This window comes from Cricetulus griseus, chromosome 5 (genome assembly GCF_003668045.3).
Source record: "Cricetulus griseus strain 17A/GY chromosome 5, alternate assembly CriGri-PICRH-1.0, whole genome shotgun sequence".
Taxonomy (NCBI): domain Eukaryota; kingdom Metazoa; phylum Chordata; class Mammalia; order Rodentia; family Cricetidae; genus Cricetulus; species Cricetulus griseus.
Genome location: NC_048598.1, coordinates 5,631,441 through 5,654,528, shown reverse-complemented (window position 1 = coordinate 5,654,528; position 23,088 = coordinate 5,631,441). Strand labels below are relative to the sequence as shown.

Here is a 23,088-nt window from a genome sequence, read left to right as displayed (position 1 = left end):
CTCTAACTCTTTTTCCAATCTTGGAGACAACATCTAATATCCAGGGGCAATTACCCTTTGCCCTACCTCCCCACCTACTTACCTTAATATCTTATAAAGTACACTGTGGGTTCCATTAAATGCTCTTAGCTTATACACATGGCACCACTCTGTTTGTTTGCCTCTTGGGTTTATCTGCTGGCCATCCTACCTGACTCATTGCTGTGCAAGTCGGAGTTAAGGACTTTGACTCTTATCTTTATGGCAGCAGAGAAAGAGTGTTTACTATCTATTAAATAAACAAATGTACAAACAAGCAAGCTGTTGATGAGATATGTTGAACAAGCCCCTAATTTAGTATCATAGCCATCATTTTAGTGTTGAGGAACATCCACTAAGCCACAGCTCACACCAACTATATGACTATTTGCTTTCAAATATAAGATTCCTTTAAAATATTTTTTTGTTTGTGTATCAGTGTGTATGTCCGTGTGGTTTTGTAAGCACCACATGTGTGCAGGGTGCCTGTGGAATCCAGAAGAAGGCCATGGATCTCCTGACAGGAGTTTCGAGGTGTCCAATCTTTGCAGCCCCGAATCCTCTTACAAGAGCAGCAAGCGTTCTTAACCACCAAGTCATCTCTCCAGACATCCCCCCAATTAATTACTAAGCATCTACTACATCTCAGAAATAAGGGAAATTCTGGGGGAACAAACAAAACAGATAAGAACCCCTGGCATCCTATTAGCAGAGACAGGTATGGGGCTGTGGCACTTCTTGGCGACTGCGTTGGAAACACAGAGAGGATCTGAGTCAGGCCTCTTCAGTAAAAGTGATATGGAGGGAGCCTGGCTGAACCAATGAAGTAGCAGCTACAGAGGTGAGCAGTGACTGCTGGCTTTGCTTTAAAAGCAGAGCCACCACTGTGGGCTGATGGGCGAGAAGGAGGGTGTTGGGGGTGGGGAGAGATGATCATGGACCACAGGGTGTTCAGCTGTGGAGCAGGATTTGGGGAAGGTGGTAGAAGGATCCAATTTTAGAAAGGGTGGGTAATTTGAAAGCGACTCCTTAAATTTGGGTCTTAAAGTTTAATACGGCACTCTGTGTAATTAACCTTCCCTTGAACACTGTTCCAATGTATAAGCTGCCCAGATCATGTTGGCATCTTGAACTGATAAGGCGAAAGAGAAAAGCCGTGGACATCTGCAGCCCACATGGCTCCATGACACCCTACAAAAGACACTGCAAGTTACCTGCCCAAACCTTCAAGTTCTAGTTTCCAATGGACCAGTGCAGCTTGCAGCACCATGCAGCCCACATGGCTGAGAAACTCCTCATGGCCTCAAGAACCTTAGTGGCTTTTATTCTTTTAATTGCACAGATTCAAAATCTTGGGGGAGGGAGCAGTGTTTTCACCCTGTTCTAACTCATCCAAGGTCAGAGGAAATGGCCTTCACACTGGAATAAGAAAGACCTGGGAGTAAAAGAACCAGACAGGTGACTCAAAATGATTTGAGCCACCTAAGGCTACAAATTGAGAAGTTTGGGTAAGAGACAAGGCTTCCAGGCAACTTCCTAAGTAGCCCATATGACTAGCTACTGTATTTAGTGGCTATAATTTGGGGGTAAAGCTGGTAACGATAGTTTATTTCTTTTCATGCACTGAAGTATGTCTGTGAAACTTACTGAACTTGGGGATTTAAAAACGAGACTGTTTATATACAGCAAAGCACTAAGGGCATATAATGACTGTGTCTCTTGCAAAATAATTTAGTGGTAGTCACAGTGAGCTGTAATGTGAACTTCAGTTATCCTTGGACAGGAACAAACCATTCTCACTCAGTCTGTGAGCCTTTTCTTTCCTCTTATGCCCTTGCTTACAGACTCTAAGTAGTTTACACAACAAGCAGTTATTTCCACCATAAAAATGGCCAGAATGTCTAAGTCTCAAACAGAACCTGTAATTGTGGTTAGGAATCAAGGTTACCATTCTTCCCGGTTTTCACAGTCACAACTCTTGACCCTGCTGACGGAAGAGTCAGCATCCACATCATCTCTGGACCTCCTGACAATGGCACATCGGCATGGAAAAGTACCAGTCTTGCTGGAAAGTGACCCCCAGACTATATCAGCTACCATACGACACATGCAGCAGGCACCACACACTCCCAACAAAGGAAGAATTTCAAGTAAATGTTCACCCGAGAGCTTTCATGCTGTCTTACCAAAAACTTTGGGAACATGCTGATCTGAGATTTTCACATGAGTTATTATAACTCATTGATGGCAATAAACAAATAAAATGGAAACCTTCACAGTCTCAGTCCATCCCATCAGCAGGGATCCTGCCGCATGAGAGATGAACTCACATGTGTGTTATCTCCCCTGAAATGCATTCATGACTGCGACGAATCCATGTCCTTCTTACTCTCAAAAACCATGGTTTTAACACACCTCCTTTAATGGAGCTAGAATGGTAAAGGTGCCTCCCACTATAGGATGTGCACAGAAGTCTTCTGGAAAGTTCTGCAGCACTGAAGGTTTGAATACCAGAGAGAGGACTTCTGTGTGCCTTCATTTGGATGCTACAGAAATGCTGAGCACACATAAGGCAAGCTCAAAACAACACAAGCTTCCACTGCAACATTTCCAATGTTATAGCAAAAAAAAAAAAAAAAAAAAAAAAAAAAAAAAAAAAACCAAGAGATTAGGCAAGACATCCAGGGTCCAGCCTGGTGTCACAGATAACACTTTATATGTCTATGCTATTATCAAGATACAACATGTAAGCAACAAACTCTGAAGTAAACCTAATACCTGAGCAATTGATACAACAGGTGTCTTAAGGGAGGCTTAAGACTGATAGGTAATGTCCAATAAACATATCGAGCCGAAGTCAGATTAAAATCCTGTGTCTGTTACACTGAAGACAAGAGGCAGGGGTGGTGGGGGATGAGGGGGACACGGGGATGACTGCTTATATAAAGAAACCATCATCTCAAACTTATCTTGATTCTTAATATATTACAATATACTGTCCCTTATCAAATGTCTCCACCATATTGCCTCTGAGTTTTACATTCTGAACTGATAGCTAGTTTGCACAATTCAAACTTTTAATTCACTGGTGGGCTAGTTTGCTAATTCCCTCAGTTCAAACTTTTAATTCAAAACCCTATGTATTATACCCTAGTTTTCTATCTCAGACTACTTTGACCAACTGTATAAAGGAAATTTGAACAGATGAATGTCAGGTCATGAACTACACCACAATAGAAAATAGAAAGTGATTTGTCTCCTACCTATGGTTGTGATAACGGTACCAGCAAAGAAGAAAGAGCTTCCGAGGTCCCAGTGACTAACTTGATTGGAGCTGTTTCCTAAGGGGATAATCCCTGCATTTATTGCTGCCACTATTTGCTGCAAGTTTAAAAAGAAACTTATCAGTACATGTCAATCACACAGCGGCATCAAACATCTCAACACCCACCCCAGGGACAACCAGTTACATAAAAGGGATCAACTTTAAGTCTTTGATTTTTCTGCTTAAAAAGTGTTGAAGGATTAACACTTTATTTTGAAAAATGTGACATCACTTAAATCATGAACATTTTTACATTCCATAGCAAGTGAATGTATTGGCATGGAGCACCTAAGAGCGTACATTTATAGCACCTCCGGTGGTGTGGTTAGAGACATATTTGAGTCAACACCTAAGTGTATCAGGGTTCTCTAGTAAGCAGCACAGATTGGTTATGCATTTCAATATCAAATTTCAGACTGCATTAAATAATGCATAATCCTTCATTAACATGTTTGTGATTTCAGATGTTGTTGGTCATACCAAAGACTGGGCTGTCTACAAGAGCTAAAAGCATATTTCAAAAGATCTACGGAAAAGATCTTACAGATTGTGGTAAGAGAAAAAAAATGACCATGTGACCTGTTAGTAAGTTAGATCCCTCCTGTTAGATCTAGGTGCCTTGAGTTTCCTCAGATTCTAATAAAGTCTTCAAGGAGAATCACCCAAGATTGTCATAAGCTGTGCTCATGGGAATCATGGGATTTGTAGGCTCCTTGTGTATGCCCCCCAAGAGCAGACTGGAAGACAGCAGGAGAATCCCCTCTGGCAGTGTAAATGATGTGGACTGCATGAGAAGACAAGGTACAGCCAAAGGGAAACACCGAAATGGCCAGATCACATGTTTCTGCTGCGCCTGGAGAAAGCTTTGTCACTTATCTTTTGGATTTTAGAATTTGGAAGAGTATCATTTGCTAGGTGAGCAAAAGGCCAAGACAGTACAGCTTGCTTCCAGTAGCATTGTTGTTAGAAGCAAAGGGAAAATAAAGCACACTCTAGAAAGGTGAGGATGCTCTCCAGGCACTGGCCGATGGAGAGAGCAAGCAACCAAGACTGGGAGTGGATTTCAAATTTCACTTCACAGCTGCTCACAATAAACAGATTAAAACGACAATACTTGTGTGCAAAACCAACTGAATCATGTTGATACTCTTTATTTTACAAGGCATGTTCTTTGTAAAAAAAAAAATTAAGAAAATGAGGAACGATGATAAAAAGATAAAAACATTCACTATTCCCAAAGACAGACATAATCACTGTTAACATGGTAAGGGGGATACTCCTGATAGCCTTTTTCATTATATTTTCTTTGAGATATGGTCTTGCTATGCGGCCCAGGCTGGTCTTAAACTCTCAGTTTTTCTGTCTCACCCTCCCAACTAGCTGTCATTACAGACTGTATCATCACATAATGTTCAATGTCTTTTTATATAGTTAGATTCAAAAACTATGTTAAATGCTGAATTTCTATTCTTATTCAATTATGGTAACTTGGTAATGACCAAGAAATAACTGTATACTGATCAATGCTAAGCAATTAATAACTTATTTAATAATGCCCTTACAAGTAATCTTGTCACATTTCTGTTTGCTATTCCCATCCTTATCATAGTCTGATACATAGGCATGTGCTGTTACAGATACACTGTATTATAAAATACTCTTTTGTAAATAAATTTGTGTATAAATACTCCTGTTTCTTAATATTTCCTTGGGAGAGATTGCTAGAAATACACCAGTCACACTAAAGATTATTAATATTTTATAATGCTGGATGGAAAATAGCCATTATCCAGAAGACTTTGTTTACAACTGTCCCCCAACAACAGACAAAGGCTTAGCAGTCATTCTAATGCTGGAAACACTTCATCTTCACTGGACTGATAACAAATGTTCAGATTATATATTCCTCCTTATTGTAAATAATACCGGATCCCAGTGTTTTTCATTCCATTTCATGAATGAAAAAGGTTTCACATGCAAACATGCGCACAGCATGCTGTAAAGCTAGTTCTGAGAAAGCTAATTCTGCTCGTCTAACCTTGTGTTCTTAGTAGCAGACAGTGAAGGTTTCCCTTCAGTGTCAATCTTCTAAAATGTTCTCTGTTGAAACTGATGCAGCAGGCCTGTACTCCTGGCTATGCCAAGAGCTAAACCAGGAAGGTTGTGAAATTCAAGGCTTGCCTGAGCTACAGAGTGAATTCAAAGCTAGCCTGAGTAAATTAGCAAGACATTGTCTCAAAACTAAAAGAAAAGAAGGCAGAGGAGGAGGGCAGGGAGGGAGGGAGGGAGACTAGGCCTGTAGCTTGATAGTATAACACTTATGTGACATACACTAAGGCTGGGTTCTATCCTCAGCAGCAAGCACAGACAAAATTAAAAATAAAAATCATGCTCTTTGTAGTTTTATGCAAATTTAAGTGTTCAACATCCTTAGCCTCAGGGAAATACAAATCAAAACAACTCTGAGATACCATCTTACTCCTGTCAGAATGGCCAAAATCAAAAACACCAATGACAGTTCATCCTGGAGAGGATGTGGAGAAAAAGGAACACTCCTTCACTGCTGGTGGGAGTGCCAACTTGTACAGCCACTTTGGAAATCAGTATGGCAACTCCTCAAGAAAATGGGAATCAGTCTACCACAGATTCAACATATTTTAAATGCTGGTCAGGCACAGTGATACACATCTATAACTCCAAGCAGAGGCAGGGGAATTGAGAGCTCAAAGTTAGGATATAGAGAAAGACCTTGCCTCATATAATCTCTCATGTGGTGTTATGTATGCCTCTCCTCTCTTTCTCTCTCTCTCTCTCTCTCTCTCTCTCTCTCTCTCTCTCTCTGTCTCTCTGTGTCTCTCTGTGTGTCTTGTCTCTCTCTGTGTCTCTCTCTGTGTCTCTCTCTGTCTCTATCTCTGTCTCTCTCTGTCTCTCTGTCTCTCTGTCTCTCTCTCTCTCTCTCTCTCTCTCTCTCTCTCTCTCTCTCTCTCTCCCTCTGCCCTCTCTTTCTTTTGCAGACTCTCAGCACACACAATCCAAACATTCACATATTTAAAATACATGAAATCTATAAAAATGAAAATGAATAGCCCCATAGCAGTCTGAACTTCCTACCAAGGCCACAGCTTAAATCTTGACTTTATCCCAGGCAATGCAGCTGGGGTGTTGTTCTGGATTCCATAGAGATCTATATGATTACTTTTGAAGAATTGACTTTTTCTGTTTTAAATTCAAATTTATTTACCAGTGTTGGATACACAAATGTATATTTCTCATCTTTTGTGTTTATCAGTGCTTGAAAGTTTTTAGTCTCAGAACCACTTTGTGGCCTCACCACTTACTGGAGAAACCAGTAAGTTTTTATTTTGTACTTTTAAATTATAAATATTTGTCTGTACTGAAAATAAGTAGTGAGAAGAGAGGTGGCTTTGTGATTTTATGAATATTTTTAATACCTGGCTTAATACAAGACAGATGTATTAATACAAGACAGACACACTTCTGCAATCAATCTGTTTGAATAGCCCGTCACAAAATCTCCAGAAAACTGCAATGGACACAAATAAAGCAGAACACAAAAGACAAAAACACCTTCATGATACTATGAAAACTCCTTTGGGGACTGGAGCAATGGTTCAGGGGTTAGGAGCACAGAAGGCTCTTGCAGAGGACCTGGGTGGCTCACTCACAACTTCCCCTAACTCCTGTCCAGGGAGCCCTTTCTGCCTCCTCAGGCACCTACACTCACAGGCACATGCCTACACAAGACACACAATCTTTAAAAGAATGAACAAGGATTGATCTGATGTCATAGCTCCAAGAAGCTCCTGGGGACCAAGTTGGAGAACCATTGCTTGAACTCATTATTTCTTTGTGTTTGTTCAATTTTGTTTTCTACCTGGGGAAAAGCTTGCTTCTATATTATGGCCTTTTACCTCATGTTTTTCTCTAGCCATGCTTTGTTGCTTTTCATCTGTTTATCACAATTCCCACAGCAAAGTTGAGTAAGAGCAATGAAAGCAGTGTATTTCTCACACAAAATTCTCAACAAATAGAATGTTGTGTCATTAAATTTATTGAATATTGGTGAGCAAATTTCATTTAAATATTTTGTTATAGCAGGTTTTAAAAAAGACATAAATAAAACCTTTAACAATATTTTTGGTAAACAAAGATGACCCAGTGGAGAGATGACCCAGTGGTTATGACTATTTGCTACTCTTGCAGAAGCCACTGGTTAGATTACCAGAAGCCATGTTCAGTGGCTCACAACTGCCTATAACTCTAATTCCATGCCGTCTGTTGGCCTCTTCTGGACTTCACAGCACCTGCACACACAAATATGCACATACCCCCCAAAAATAAAATGTTTCATAAACAAATCTTAATAAAAGGCATAAAGGTCCCACTGAGCAGGACAATGAGTGGCACAGATGAGCCTATCCTAGAACACGCTACAAATGGGTGGGGACATAGATGACCATGCTTTGCACCAATGCTGGGAGGCATTTTCAGAATCTGAACCCATGATGGCAACTGGCACCTGTCACAAATTTGAACCCATAGTGACAACTGGCACCTGTCACAGGTCTTCCTCTGGGGATTCCATTTCCTCATCTGAATTAAGCACATCTTTGAAAATATTTAAATTGGGAGTAACAATAGAAGGTGTATAAAAAGTAGAGAGGGCCCAGCTTCCACTTGCCCACTCTGGGAACTCCTGACCTGGGGTCTGCAGGCAGATCGACTCAGCCCCTGAGAACCAAGCAACCTAGAGTCTGCTAACATCTCTGTGCAAGTCCCACTCTCACCCACCTGGAGAGCAAGTGCCTAAAACCCACCTGCACCCACCTTGAGACCCATCAGAATATTGGAGCCAATTGCACCCACCAGAAGAGAACCTTGGACTCATACACACCAGGAAAGGAAGAGACACCACCTGCACCCACTGGAAGAAGAAATGGGAAGACGGCAATATAAGAACACATCCAACAACAGGAAAACCAATATGACACCACCAGAGTCTAGATAACACTCTACACCAGCAAGACCTGAACATCCCAACATAGATGAAGCAGAAGAGAGCAACTAATGGGGAATGTACTGTGTATGTTTATCTTATTGATTGTTAAATAAAATACTGTTTGGCCAATGAGACAGCAAGTAGACAGGAGTAGGAGTCAAAGAGGATTCTGGGAAATGTAGTAGAGAAATGCTGATCCAGGCAGGAAATGACATAGCGAGGAGACTCATATTTAAGCAAAGGAGAAACAGGAAGGGCCCTCTTTTCCCCTCTGCTCCTACTCCAGCGGCACAATGTGATCCACAGACAAGGAGGGACGCCAATAAGGCGTCTGGTAAGATAAGTCTTATAAAATATATAGATTTATGATAATTAAGACTGAGCTAACAGATGAGAAGTCCTAGTCATTGGCCAAGCAGCTTTGAACCTAATACAAGTTTCTGTGTATTCACTTGGGCCTAACTCGGGCGGGCGGCTGGCATAAAGCTCACACGTAGCAGTGGGGCTCAGGTGGCTTTTGGCGGAAAGATTTATTGTAACAAGCAACCTTAAAAACAACTTCATGCAGATGATAGAGACCCTAAGAGAGGAAATGAGAAAATCCTTTAGAGAAATGGAAGAAAATACAAACCAAAAGATATAAGAAATCAAGAAAAGCCATATATATATATATATATATATATATATATATATATATATAATTAACAGCTGAAGGAAACAGTTCAAGACCTGAAAACTGAAATAGAGACAATAAAGAAAAAACAAACTGAGGGAATTCTGGAAGTAGAAAAGCTGAGTAAACAATCAGGAACTGCAGATGCAAGTATAACCAACAGAATACAAGAGATGGAAGACAGAATCTCAGATGCTGAAGATAAACTAGAGAAAATAAATTCATCAAGCAAAGAAAATCATAAGCCCAACAAATCCTCAACACAAAATATCCAGGAAATATAGAACACCATGAAAAACCAAACCTAAGGTATAGAAGAAGGTGAAGAAACCCAACTCAAAGGTGCAGAAAACATATTCAACAAAATCATAGAAGAAAACTTTCCCAACCTAAAGAAAGAAAAGCCAATGAAAGTACAAGAAGCCTACAGAACACCAAATAGAGTGGACCACAAAAGAAAGTCTCCTCATCACATAATAATTAAAATGCCAAACATATAGAATAAAGAAAGAATATTAAGAGCAGCAAAGGAAAAAGGCCAAGTAACATATAAAGGCAAACCTATCAGAATTACACTGGACTTCTACATGGAAACTATGAAAGCCAGAAGGACCGGGATAGATATTCTACCAACTCTAAGAGAACACAGATACTATACCCATACCACTATACCCAGCAAAGCTTTCAATCACCATAAATGGAGAAAACAAGATATTCCATGACAAAACCAGATTTAAACAATATGTAACCACTAATCCAGCCCTATAGAAAGTACTGGAAGGAAAACTCCAACCTAAGGAAATTAACTACACTCACAAAAAACATAGGCAGTAGATAATCCCACTTTACCAAAACCCCAAAGAAAAAGCAGTGTAAATCCACATACAATACCACTACCAACAACAAATAAAAAACAAACAAGAATAAATACTCAATGGACCTTAATTTCCCTCAATATTAATGGTCGTAAGCCACCTTTAAAAAGACACAGGCTAACAGAGTGGATACGAAGACAGAATCCATCCTTTTGCTGCTTACAAGAAACACATCTCAATTTCAAAGACAGACATTAAGGGTTGGGATAAGATATTACAATCAAATGAACCCAAGAAATGAGCTGGGGTAGCTATCCCAGCTGGGGCAGCTAATTTTTAACAAATTAGACTTCAAACTAAAATCAATCAAAAGAGATGAAGAAAGTCATTTCATATTCATCACAGGAAAAATCCATCAGGAAGAAGTCTCAATTCTAAACATCTATTCCCCAAATACAAAGGCACCAACGTTCGTAAAAGAAACATTATTAAACTCAAATCACAAATAAGACCTCACACAGTTATAGTGGGAGACTTCAACACTTCACTCTCACCACTGGACAGGACCACCAGACAGAATCTTAACAAAGAGACAAAGGAACTAACCGAAGTTATGACCCAATTGGGATTAACAGACATGTAAAGAACATTCCATCCAAACACAAAAGAATATACCTTCTTTTCAGCATCACATGGAACCGTCTCTAAAATCGACCACATACTCAACAACATAGCAAACCTCAACAGGTACAAAAGAATTGGAATGAACCCCCTGTCTCTTATCAGACCATCATGCTTTAAAGTGAGAATTCAAAAACAACACAAATTGCAGAAAACCTACCAACTCATGGAAATTGAACAGCACCCAATTGCACCATTCCTGGGTCAAGGAAGAAATAAAAAAAGAAATTAAAGACTTGCTAGAATTCAATGAAAATGAAGACACAATAAACCCAAACTTACGGGACACTTTGAAAGCAGCACTAAGAGGAAAGTTCATAGCTCTAAGTGCTCACATGAAGAAACTAGAGAACAGTCACACCAGAAAGTTGATCTCACAGCTGAAAGCTCTAGAACAAATGGAAGCAAATTCACCATGGAGGAGTAGAGGCCAGGAAATAATCAAACTGAGGGCAGAAATCAATAAAGTCAAAACAAAGAAAACAATTCAAAGAATCAATGTAACAAAGAGTTGGTTCTCTGAGAAAATCAACAAGGTAGACAAACCTTTATCCAAACTAACTAAAAGACAGAGAGAGAACATGCAAATTAACAAAATCAGAAATGAAAAGGGGGACATAACAACAGACACTGAGGAAATCCAGAGAATCTTCAGGTCATACTTTGAAAACCGTTACTCAACAAAATTTGAAAATTTAAAGGACAATTTTCTGGACAGATATCATTTGCAAAAATTGAATCAGGAACAGATAAGATCAGCAACTTAAACAGACGTATAATCTCTAAGGAAATAGAAGCAGTCATCAAAAGTCTCCCAAACCCCCCCCCCCAAAAAAAAGCCCAGGGCCAGATGGCTTCAGTACAGAATTCTACCAGAAATTCAAAGAAGAGCAAATACCAATATTCCTCAAATTGTTCAATAAAATAGAAGCAGAAGGTTCGTTGCCAAACTCTTTTTATGAGGCTACAATTACCTTGGTAACCAAGTCACACAAAGACACAACTAAGAAAGAGAACTACAGACCAATATCACTCATGAACATAGATGCAAAAATACTAAATAAAATACTGGCAAACCAAATCCAAAAACATATGAGAAAAATCATCCACCATGATCAAGTAGGCTTCATCCCCTAGATGCAGGGTTGGTTCAACATTTGAAAATCTGTCAATGTAATCCACCATATAAACCAACTGAAGAAGAAAAACCACATGATCATCTCACTAGATGATGCAAAAGCCTTTGACAAACGCCAACAGCCCTTCATGTTAAAGGTCCTGGAGAGATCAGGAATAACAGGAACATAGCTGAACATAATAAAATCAATATACAAAAAGCCAACAGCCAACATCAAACTAAATTGAGAGAAATCCAAAGATATTCCTCTAAAATCAGGAATAAGACAAGGCTGTCCACTCTCTCCATATCTCTTCAACATTGTCCTTGAAGTTCTAGCTAGAGCAATAAGACAGCAAAAGGAGATCAAGGGGATACAAATTAGAAAGGAAGAAGTCAAGCTTTCACTGTTTGCAGATGATATGATAGTCTACATAAGCAAACCAAAAAACTCTATCAGGGAACTCCTACAGCTGATAAACACCTTCAGCACAGTGGCAGGATAGAAGATAAACTCAAAAAAAATCAGTAGCCCTACTATATATAGATGATAAATGTGCTGAGAAAGAAATCAGAGAAACATCAACCTTTACAATTGCCACAAACAACATAAAATACCTTGGGGTAACACAAACCAAAAAAAAGTGAAAGACCTGTACCAGAAGAATTTCATGTCTTTAAAGAAAGAAATTAAAGAAGATACCAAAAAATGGAAGGATCTCCCATGCTCTTGGATAGGTAGGATCAACATAGTAAAAATGGCAATCTGGCCAAAAGCAATCTGCAGGTTCAATGCAATACCCATCAAAATCCCAGCACAATTCTTCACAGACCTTGAAAAAACAATTCTCAACTTTATATGGAAAAACAAATGACCCAGGATAGCCAACACAGCCCTGTAAAATAAAAGTACTTCTTGAGGCACCACCATCCCTGATTTCAAGCTCTATTATAGAGCTATAGTCCTGAAAACAGCTTGATGTTGGCACAAAAATAGACAGGTATACCAATGGAATTGAGTTGAAAACCCTGATATTAACCTGCACACCTATGAACACCTGATTTTTGACAAATAAGCTAAAGTTATACAATTGAATAAAGAAAGCATCTTCAACAAATGGTGCTGACATAACTGGATGCTAGCATGTAGAAGACTGCAGATAGATCCATGTCTATCTCCATGCACAAACTTAAGTCCAAATAGATCAAAGACCTCAACAAAAATCCAGCTACATTGAACTTATTAGAAGAGAAAGTGTGAAGTACCCTTGAATGAATTGGTACAGGAGACAGCTTCCTGAACATAATACCAGTAGCACAGACACTGAGATCAACAATTAATAAACTGAGAAGCTTTTGTAAGGCAAAGGACACAATCAACAAGACAAAAATGACAGCCCATGGATTGGGAAAAGATATTCACCAACCCTACATCTGACAGAGGGCTGATCTCAAAAATTTACAAAGAACTCAAGAAGCTAATCTCCAAAACTCCAAATAATCCAATTAAAAAGTGGGGTACAGAACTAAATAGACAATTCTCAATAGAGGTATTAAAATCCCTGAAAGACACATAAGAAAGTGTTCAACATCCTTAGCTGTAGGGGAAGCTGTAGCCATGCCTAGTTAGGGGCTGGCTACAGATGTGCCTGACCACGCTTGTGAGGGCGTGGTCAGGGTGATGTAGAGTGAGGCTTTCAGGGGACTGTGTTTCTCTTTCGGTTTCCCTTTTGATACTTGCTGGACAGACTGCTGCCACGCCGGCTGGCTAGGTCACTCTGTAAGTAAGGCTTTTCCCTATTAAATACCCTTGTATTTCTACCTGACTCCGTATTGGTAATTTCCCACTATACTTAGCCATTAGGGAAATGCAAATCAAAACAACTCTGAGATACCATCTTACACCTGTCAGAATGGCTAAAATCAAAAACACCAATGACAGTTTATGCTGGAGGGGATGTAGAAAAAGGGGAATACTCCTCCACTGCTGGTGGGAGTGCCAACTTGTACAGCCACTTTGGAAAACAGTATGGCGATTCCTCAGGAAAATGGGAATCAGTCTCCCATAAGATCCAGCAATTCCACTCCTAGGCATATACCCAAAAGAAGCACATCCATACAACAAGGACATCTGTTCAACGATGTTCATAGCAGCATTATTTGTAATAGCCAGAACCTGGAAACAACCTAGATGCCCCTTAACTGAAGAATGGATAGAGAAAATATGGTACATTTACACAATGGAGTACTAATGGGGGGGGGAGAGACAATGGAATCTTGAAATTCAAAGGCAAATGGATGGAACTAGAAGAAACCATTCTAAGTGAGGTAAACCAGTCACAAAAAGACAAACATGGTATGTACTCACTCATATGTGGATTTTAAACATAGAGTAAAGGATTACCAGCCTACAATCCATACTGCCAGAGAAGCTAGGAAACAAGGAGGACCCTAAGAGAGACAAACATGGTCCCCTGGAGAAGGGGAAAGGGACAAGATCTCCTGAGCAAATTGGGAGCATGGGGGGAGGGGAGAGGGAACTAGGAGAATGAGAAGGGGAGAACAGGAGGGGTGAGGAAGACATGATGGGGCAGGGAGGTTGAGTTGGGGGAAGAACAGAAGAGAGCAAGATAAGAGATAATATAATAGAGGGAGACATTATAGGTTTAAAGAGAAATCAGGCACTAGGGAAAAAGTCTGGAGAGCTACAAAGATGACACCAACTAAAATCTAAGCAACAGAGGAGAGGCTACCTTAAATGCCCTCTCCTGATAATGAGATTGATGACTAGTTCATATGACATCGTATAGCCTTCATCCAGCAGCTGGTGGAAGTAGAAGCAGACACCCACAGCTAATCCTTGAACTGAACTAAAATCCAGTTGCAGACAAGGAGGACAGATGAGCATTGGGGTCCATACCAGGCTGGTGAAACCCACAGAAACAGCTGACCTGAACAAGGGGGAGCTCTTGGTCCCCAGACTGAAAGCTGGGAAACCAGCATGGGACTGATCCAGACCCCCTGAATGTGGGTGTCAATGAGGAGACCTCAGAAATCTATGGGGCCCCTTGTAGTGGATCAGTACTTATTCCTAGATAGGAATGGACTCTGGAAGCCCATCCCACATGGAGGGATACTCCCTGAGCCTAGACACAAGGGGGTTGGCCTAGGCCCTATCCCAAAGGATATGACAGGCTTTGAAGACCCCCTACGGAAGACCTCACCCTCCCTGGGGAGGAGATGGGGTATGGGATAGGTAGGGTATTAGTTGGGAGAGGCAGGGGAGGAGAGGAGGGAGAGGAACCTGAGATTAACATGTAAAATAATCTTTCTAATTAAAAGAAAAAGTAAAAAGTACAGATATGTGATCCTAACTAAACACAAATCAAACAAAAAGTTAATTACCTCACATGCCCTGAATTCTAGTGAATTCATAGGCTATGTGGCTTAAAAACACCAAGACACTGAAACTGGACAGATGGCTTGGCTGTTAATGGCACTGGCTGCTCTTCTAGAGGACCTGGTTTCAATTCCCAGCACCCACGTGATGCATCACAGCCATTTGTATCTCCAGCACCAGGGACTCCAGCACCCTCTTCTGGCCTCCCCAGCAGTAGACACACGTGGTACACAGATAAAGATGTAGACAAAACACTCAAACACATAAAATAAAACCAAATATTTTAAAACATCAAGACATCATAGATATGAATATATTGTTGCTGCTATTGCTTTGTAACAGGGTCTCTTTAGCCCAGACTGCATTTGCTATGGAGCTGAGGTTGGCCTTGAACCTTTGATTCTCCCACCTCCACGCCCCTGACCCTGACCCCAAGTTCTGGGATTATAGTACAGAGACATTCGAGGATGATCCAGTTCCTAGCAGGTTATTCTGGAGAAAATAACTTCACTGTTATTAACCATGGGGGCCACACTGATTCCTGAGCTCATAGAACCGTAGATACAGGCACAAGAAATGTTTGTTGTCCTGTCCCCCTTTCCCTGCCCCAAAACTCTTCCAGTGAGAAATCAGGAAAGAATATTTAGAAAGAATACAGCTGCAACCAAGTTATGTTTTTTTATATTTTATAGACATTTCTTCAACATGTCCATTTACTCAGAGAACAAGTGTCAGTTTATCAGACAAATCAATGAGGAAGGACCCACCATGTAGAAACATAGACAAGACCACAAAGGTATGGAAGGCAAAGCAACTTTAGGCTTCACCCAGGGACTATGGCGAGCCAATCCCTGCAGTGGTTGATTTGCAGGGCCTTTGGAGTCCTCTCTATCATTTCATCTTCTTCTTTTTTGTTGCCTTTGATGAGGTGAAGTCAGTCTGACTCTTGGATGTCGTCCACAGATCATTTAAATTCAAAGAGACAAAGGTGGAGCTATAGCCAGCATCCAAAGCGCCTGGCTATGTTTGGGGGGAGGGTGGGGCTGTGACTAGCCACCACGGGGCAATGATCTCAAGTAGAGGGTCATAAGTGAACTAAAAACCCAGCAGATGGGTTTGCCGTGAATACATGTTTCTCTTATTGGTTTATGAATAAAGCTCTTTCAGCCAATTGATAGGCAGGATTTAGCCAGGCAGAAAATCCAAACAGGGATAGAGAAAGGAAGGAGGCAATGTTGGGGAGATGACATGTAGCTGCCAAGGAAGCAGGAACCTGGGCATCACCTATAAGCCAAAACCACATGGTGATACGCAGATTAGTAGAAATGGGTTAACAATTAAGAGAGAGCTAGCCTCTAAGAAGCCTGAGCCATTGGCCAAACAGTTTATAATTAATATAAGCCTCTGTGTGTTTATTTGGGACTAAATGGCTGCAGGACCATGTGGGACAGAAACTTGCGTCTACATGTTGGCTACAAGCCTCCTAGCCAACACCCCCAGATGACAAGTGCCTTCTCTTAGTTGCCAACACATATTCCTGGGCCTGTGACTGCATTCTCAGCTTAGGTTAAAAGGACATGCAATAAATGCCTTTAGGAGAACTCTTTCTAATTGTACATATATATATATATATAACTAAAGTGATAGCTTGCCCAGAGATTCCGGGGTGAGTTGGTAGTCAGAAGCGTGTCTCCCCTAGTGGGATGGCCAGCAAAAGACCTGAAGAATGCATGGCCTTTAAATTGGTCTTACTATAAATTTAAAAATGAAAATGCTCTCCAAGTCTTGCCATGCTTTGCCTGTGTCGCAGGTGTACCCCGCTGTAAACATCATGATTAGCATTTAATTTAAATAGAACAACACCTAAAATCCTACAAATGGGGCTGTGTTAATATTTTAAACATTTAAAAGACATTTTAACAAGTTTTATTTATGTGTATGTGTGCCTACATGTGAGTTTATGTATGCCATTTGTGTGCTGGTGCCCACAGAGGCCAGAAGGAGGTATTGGATCTCCTGCAACCAGAATTACAGGCAGTTGTGTGTCACTTAATGTGGGTGCTAAGAACTCAGATCCTCTGCAAGAGCTGTAAGCACGCTCCAACTCTGAGCCATCTCTCTAACCCCAATTTGAGTTTTTGTAATGGAAAAGGTCTGTGCCCCAGTTGTTGGGTAGAAAGATGGCAACTACTTCTTAGGTTGCATCAAATGATGCACAGAGAACAGGTTCAGTAGAAACTTCTCTTAACTAAGAATTCAGGAATGGTCTCTGCTCCTTTTTCAGAAAGATATTATTTCTAATAAATTGATAACAATGGTAAAGTCGTTTATACTGGAGTGTACATGGTTCCCTGAACATGAGCATTCATCTGCTAGATCTCTGTGATGCACGGTGACAGACTTTTATCTGAAGCCACTTGCTCTTGGGGGAGCCTCGTCTACCTTAGAGGTTAAAAATGGAACCAAGTTACACACCTCCAGTACCATATCTGGCCACTGCAGCCACAAGAACAAGGCTATTCCGAAAACCTTGAAGGAAACCAGAATAACAACTGACACTTGCATTGTCCCCAACTTAGTGAGAAGGTGACGGTGGGTACCACTGTGATTTATTGTGGCAGCATGGAAATAATCACACCTCCTCGGCACCACACAGTCACATGGAGACACTATAGCTAGAGGCTGCAGGCTTGAGCACCTAACCCTTCACCTCCAGCTATAAGCCAGCACAATCATAGCCTGATTGCAGATGACTCTGAAGTTTATCAGTACAAGAAATTATTTCATACAATATATTTCAATCATATTCTTTCCCCTCTCCTGGCACCCCTCAGATCTTCCCAACCTCCCTACCCACCTAACTTCATGTTTTTTTTTCTCCCTTAAAAAAAGAAAATCAAATGAACAAAACAAAAAACCCAATAAGACAAAAAGGAAACAACAAAACAAGATAAAACCAAAAGTCCACATAAACAACAGAACAACATGGAGTCCATTTGTGTTGCCCAGCTACCCCTGGGCACCAGCCCTGGAGCGTGGTTCATATATGTGGTAACACTCCATTGGAAAAAAGTGTCTTCCCCTTTCCCAGCAGGAAACAATTGCAAATAACTTCCTGATTAAGGGTGGGATTTCGTGTCTCCTCTTCTGCCTTCTCCATGCTGGAATTGTGTCTGCGTTGAACCTGTATGGGCCTTATGTATGACATCACAGTCTGTACTCAGAGTCCTGGTGTGGCTGGAAGACACCACTTTCTTGGAGTCACCCACCACCTCTGGCTCTTCCGCTATTTCTGCCTCCTCTTCCACACAGATCTCTGAGCCTTGAGGGGAGGTTGGTGAAGACATTCCACTTAGGGCCGAGTGCTCCCAAGTCCCTCCTCTCTGCACACTGTCCAGTGTGAGTCTCTGTGTTGATTACTATCTTATCAACAGGAAACTGCTTTGAAAGGCCCTGCCCTGCATCACCCATCTCAGGATGCGCCTTGCTCTGGTGGAGCCTGGCAAACCCTGACTGGCATGTCTGAATCAATGAAGACCCACCGCATTGGATTACCCACTTCCGAAATTTGCAGGACAGACTCGTCCTGGGTGTTATTTATGGATATCGATGATGCAGGAAGTGACTCCTCCGATGTCAGAGGCAGTCTCCATCACAGAAGCTGCTTCTCTGGTCATTACACACAGATGAGGAGGAGACTCCCCCAGTGGCCAGTAGCATATCGCTTTACAGTCACTTTATAAAACTGAGACGGAACAGAAAGGGGGGAGAAACCAGGGAATGGAAGGGAGCCCTTCACCCTCCAGTCTTGTTCAAGCCCCTTGACACATGAGCAGCAAGAACTCCAGAACAGTCGACAAGGCTCGAGGTCTGTCTCTCTGCCCAGATCAAAACCTACAATTTCTAGGACTCTCGCCAGAAGCCCCTGTGAATCCCCAGTGGGGACTGGTTTTGCTTTATGAGATGACAATCCCACCCAAGGCACATCTCAACTCATCAAAAGAAAGAAGGGGTTCTTAGATGAAAGAACCTCTGAGATGTAAACATTAACGTGCTTAATCTGTACCTCTCCCTTGAGGGGAGCCCACGCCCATGCCCGAGCATGTCCAATCCCTTTCCTGGGTGTCTCTTTCTGTTAATGGTATGCTTGTATCTAAGATTTATCCTTTATGTATATGAGTGTTTTTGCCTATTTATATTAAAGTGTATCGTGTGTAGCCCCGGTACCACAGAAACAGAGAAGGATCCTGGGCCTCCTGGCACTGAAAATAAAGAAGGTTATAAGCCACCATAGGTGGTGCTGGAAACTAACCCTGGGTCCTCTGCAAAAGGAGCAAGTGCTCTCAACCAGCATGCAATCTCTCAACCCCATATATCAAGAGGTTTTTACTAAACTGCATCTCTTCTTCACACTGGCTCATCCTGATTCCCCTGTGTGTGAAAACCAAAGATCTGGTTTTACTTGCATTGAGGACCCTAAAAAAGGAAAGGAACACTTTGGGCTGCCTACGGCTCCATTTCATTGCTGCTTGCAAAGCCACCCCAAGTCGCATCCCTCACAGCACTGAGAAAAGGCTCAGGAGGCGGGCCGATATTGTCCCTTGGTCCTGCCCCTGGATTCTGATATTTCAGGTAAAGCCTGGTGTTCCTGCGTAGGGTGACTGTGACAGCTCCTGAAACCTCAACACCCTGAAGACCCACCAGGGGAGCAGACAGAGTCTTGACACCACATGACACTTTAAATGACACTTAAATGACAGCAACATGCACTTTAAAACTATTCTAGCTGTGAACTGGAGGTCCCAGAAATGAAGCTACATCTGTGCAAAAGATTCTAGGAGGCTGACTAGTTGATTAGAGTTCTTGACCATGAACAGCTGGGATGCTGCAGGTCCAGAGTGAAGTTATCTTGGGGTGTCTTTGGTCCCTTTAACATCAATGTATTGCTAACCTCTGTGTTGGATCCCACAACATTTCAACTACTGATCAAAAGCCTTTGAATGTATTCATTTATCAGGGCTCTCCCTCCCACCAACCCAAAAGCTAAGAAGCCTTCAGACGGCACGGAGACCTGTCCCTTTAGATCTCCCCGCTTGGCTTTAAACTTCGTACTTGATGTTCCCACGGCCTTTCTTTGTTCTGTACCTATTTTAAAAATCACGAAACCACTTCCACTTTAGAATATGTTATCTGAGGAGCCTGAAACTGGGTTCCTGCCAGTGATAGCTCATATATGATTCTAGGATAAGCTCTCTTTTATTCCCTTTGAGGTGACAGCTGAGCTTTGCATTGATACAACTAACAATAACTGGGTTAGACGACACAAAGTTACTAATATCTGAAGTTTTGTGGCGTGCAAGATGGCAACTTAATATTGGCATGGGAAAGAAGAGATTGGCACAGACTGCAATAACATGCTTTCCACTGCAGGTTGACGCCCACTGCTGCAGTTCTAATGCTAATTCAAGTGAAATCTCATCTCACTAGCAAAGTTATCTTCGGAAAATTCTGACTACTGAATTCTTGCTCGAAACTCAAACTGTGTCCAATTTTTGCATATGACTGATAAATCGACATATGTCAGGCATTTAAGACAATTACCTATGTTAAGATTGTGTGTTCGTGACTTGACATCAATCATTCCATTCTAATTCACATATAATCTCACTTCTAGTGGTAAAAGTGGGTTGGTAGCTCGCCATATGGAACTTGGCTTTTCAGAAGTTGTATAGCCTTGTGGGCCCAACACTTGTCTGGCTATCCAACCTCAAGTCCCTGGCAAAAATGAGGTATGTATATAGGTTTAAAAAAGAAATAGAAACACCAGTGTTATGTTCCACAATCAATACAAAACATAGTTGATTAAATCACACTATATTTAGGTATTAGAAAAATGTTACACTAAGGTTTCCCTAGGGTGTATTTTGTAATAAGGGTAATATAGATAACTTTTTAATTTTTTATCATTATTAGAAACAATTTGAATTAAAATATATTTCACATTTTGCCAGGCGGTGGTTGTTCATGACTTTAAACCCAGCCCTCAGGAGGCAGAGGCAGGCGGATCTCTGTGAGTTTGAGGCCAGCCTGGTCTACAAAGCTATACAGAGAAACCCTGTCTCAAACACACACACACACACACACACACACACACACACACACACACTATATTTTGTTTCTAAAATGGGTTTTTAAGGAAGGAATGACCCAAATTTAACCCTTCCATATAAAATGAAGCCTCGTTCTTCTAACCTGAGAAGAACAGCCTTTGCTATGGGAGGGGGATGCTGTGCACTCAGGCTTCCCTTCCCACTCTTCCCCTCTATTTAGGGACTGTGCATTTGCAGGTCAAAACTATTTTTACGGCCTAGTGAGGTGTGCAGCTTTTTTATTGCTCTCTTTGAAGTGTAAGCTGAGTTACTATTAGTAGAAACAAAACTTTAAAATCTAAGGTAGAGACAACAGGGTTGGGGGCGGGTGTCATCAAAGAGCCAGAAACAGCTGCACTTCTGGGTATTGAGCTGACTTCTCTGGTCATGTGCACTTAGGTAGTATTGAGTTGCCTGGTGCTCAGAAATGAAATGCTGGAAGGAAAAATTACTCCTAGTCTCTACACCAGAATGGCTTTTACAACATACACATATTTAGTTTTTAGTATCTGCAGCCCTTCCATCTTTACCTGTTATCACAAAGCACAAAAGTGATCTCAAGCATTTTAAAGTCTTCAGAGCTACTCTCATTTAGAAGTGATTTGCCTGCATGTATGTTTGTGTACAACCCATGTGTACCTGGGGCCCATGGAGGCCAAAATAGGGCATCAGATCCCCTACAACTGGACTTATAGACAGTTGTACATTGCCATGCAGTGCTATGAATCAAACCCAGATCTTCTGGAAGAGCAGACGGTGGTCTTAATCTCTGAGTCATTTCACCAGTCCCAAGCCCTTTTGTAGAGACAGGATCTCACTGTGTAGCTCTGGCTGCCCTGGAACTCACTATATAGACCAGGTTTACCTCTGTCTCCCAGAGTTCTATCTGCCTCTGGCTCTGGAGAGCTGGGATTCCAGGGGTATGCCACCCCTTTTAATAATGTTGCTATCTCCCAATTTAGCTGTGGGTAATATATTTACACCCGATATATTTTGTTTCATTTATGCAATTGGTATTTGAGTGCCAGGGTTTGATGGAAATGATGGAAATATATAAATCAAGGCTGAACTTGAGCCACTCAACACAATGAACACAGTGTAACCAGAGAAGATAAAACACGAGAAACAAAAAGACCCTTGCCTCACAAAGCTGAAGGAGCCGGAAGAGCACACGTGAAACACAGATGGGGCAGAGGTGCCCTGGTGTGCACTCCCCCACTCTCTCCAGATGCCAGAGTGCTGTGTGGATCAACAATACTCATGGAATAGTAAACTGTATCTTCATGGCCACCTTGCAACCCTGTCAGTGTGTGGTGGGGTTAACCAAAGAAAAGGAAAAGATGGGGAGAGGAGAATGAGAGGAAGGGAATGGAAAACTGAAGAACACGCAGAAGAAAGGCAGCCACTGGCCACTCAAACGGCAAGGAAGGGAGGGTTCTAGAAGAGGAGACAGGGCAAGCTACAGTCACGGGCTGCTCTAGGAGGTCCCTTCAAAGACACTGTCTTCAAAACAGGAGTTGGCAGGCAAGAGAATGACACTGGGTGATAGCAAATAAGAATGTATTTTTATAATATTTTCTGCCTACAGGGTACTGCAACAACAAACATATATGTACACATTACGGCTCCAAAGTCTAGGCTCCTAAACTGATGAGAAGAAATAAGCTAAGCCCGGTGTAGTGACACACGTCTGCAACCCAGCTTAGCATAGAGACAGGAGGATTCTCAGTTAAAGGCCAACATCAGCTACATAGTAAATTCCACACTTGCTGGGCTACATGAGACCCTGTCTCAAAAGAAAACAAAGAGGGGCATTAATTCTTAATCTAAAATGTGACTAAGGAAGCTTTACTTGGCCAGTTAACTACACGCGCCCTTCTCAAAGTAGGA

At 41.5% G+C, this 23,088-nt stretch overlaps 1 protein-coding gene across 2 annotated transcripts in view; it reads right to left on the bottom strand.

The window, feature by feature from the left end:
- The window catches only part of Kcnk2 (potassium two pore domain channel subfamily K member 2), a 124,974-nt gene that overhangs the window by 79,738 nt on the left and 22,148 nt on the right, over positions 1-23,088 (bottom strand). The window contains exon 3 of one of the 2 annotated variants that reach the window (XM_027418720.2): positions 3,282-3,399. The exons of the other annotated variant lie outside the window; for it this stretch is intronic. Within the exon in view, the coding sequence (XP_027274521.1) occupies positions 3,282-3,399 (118 nt within the window). The remainder of the gene's footprint in view (positions 1-3,281; positions 3,400-23,088) is intronic. 2 annotated transcript variants of the gene reach the window in all.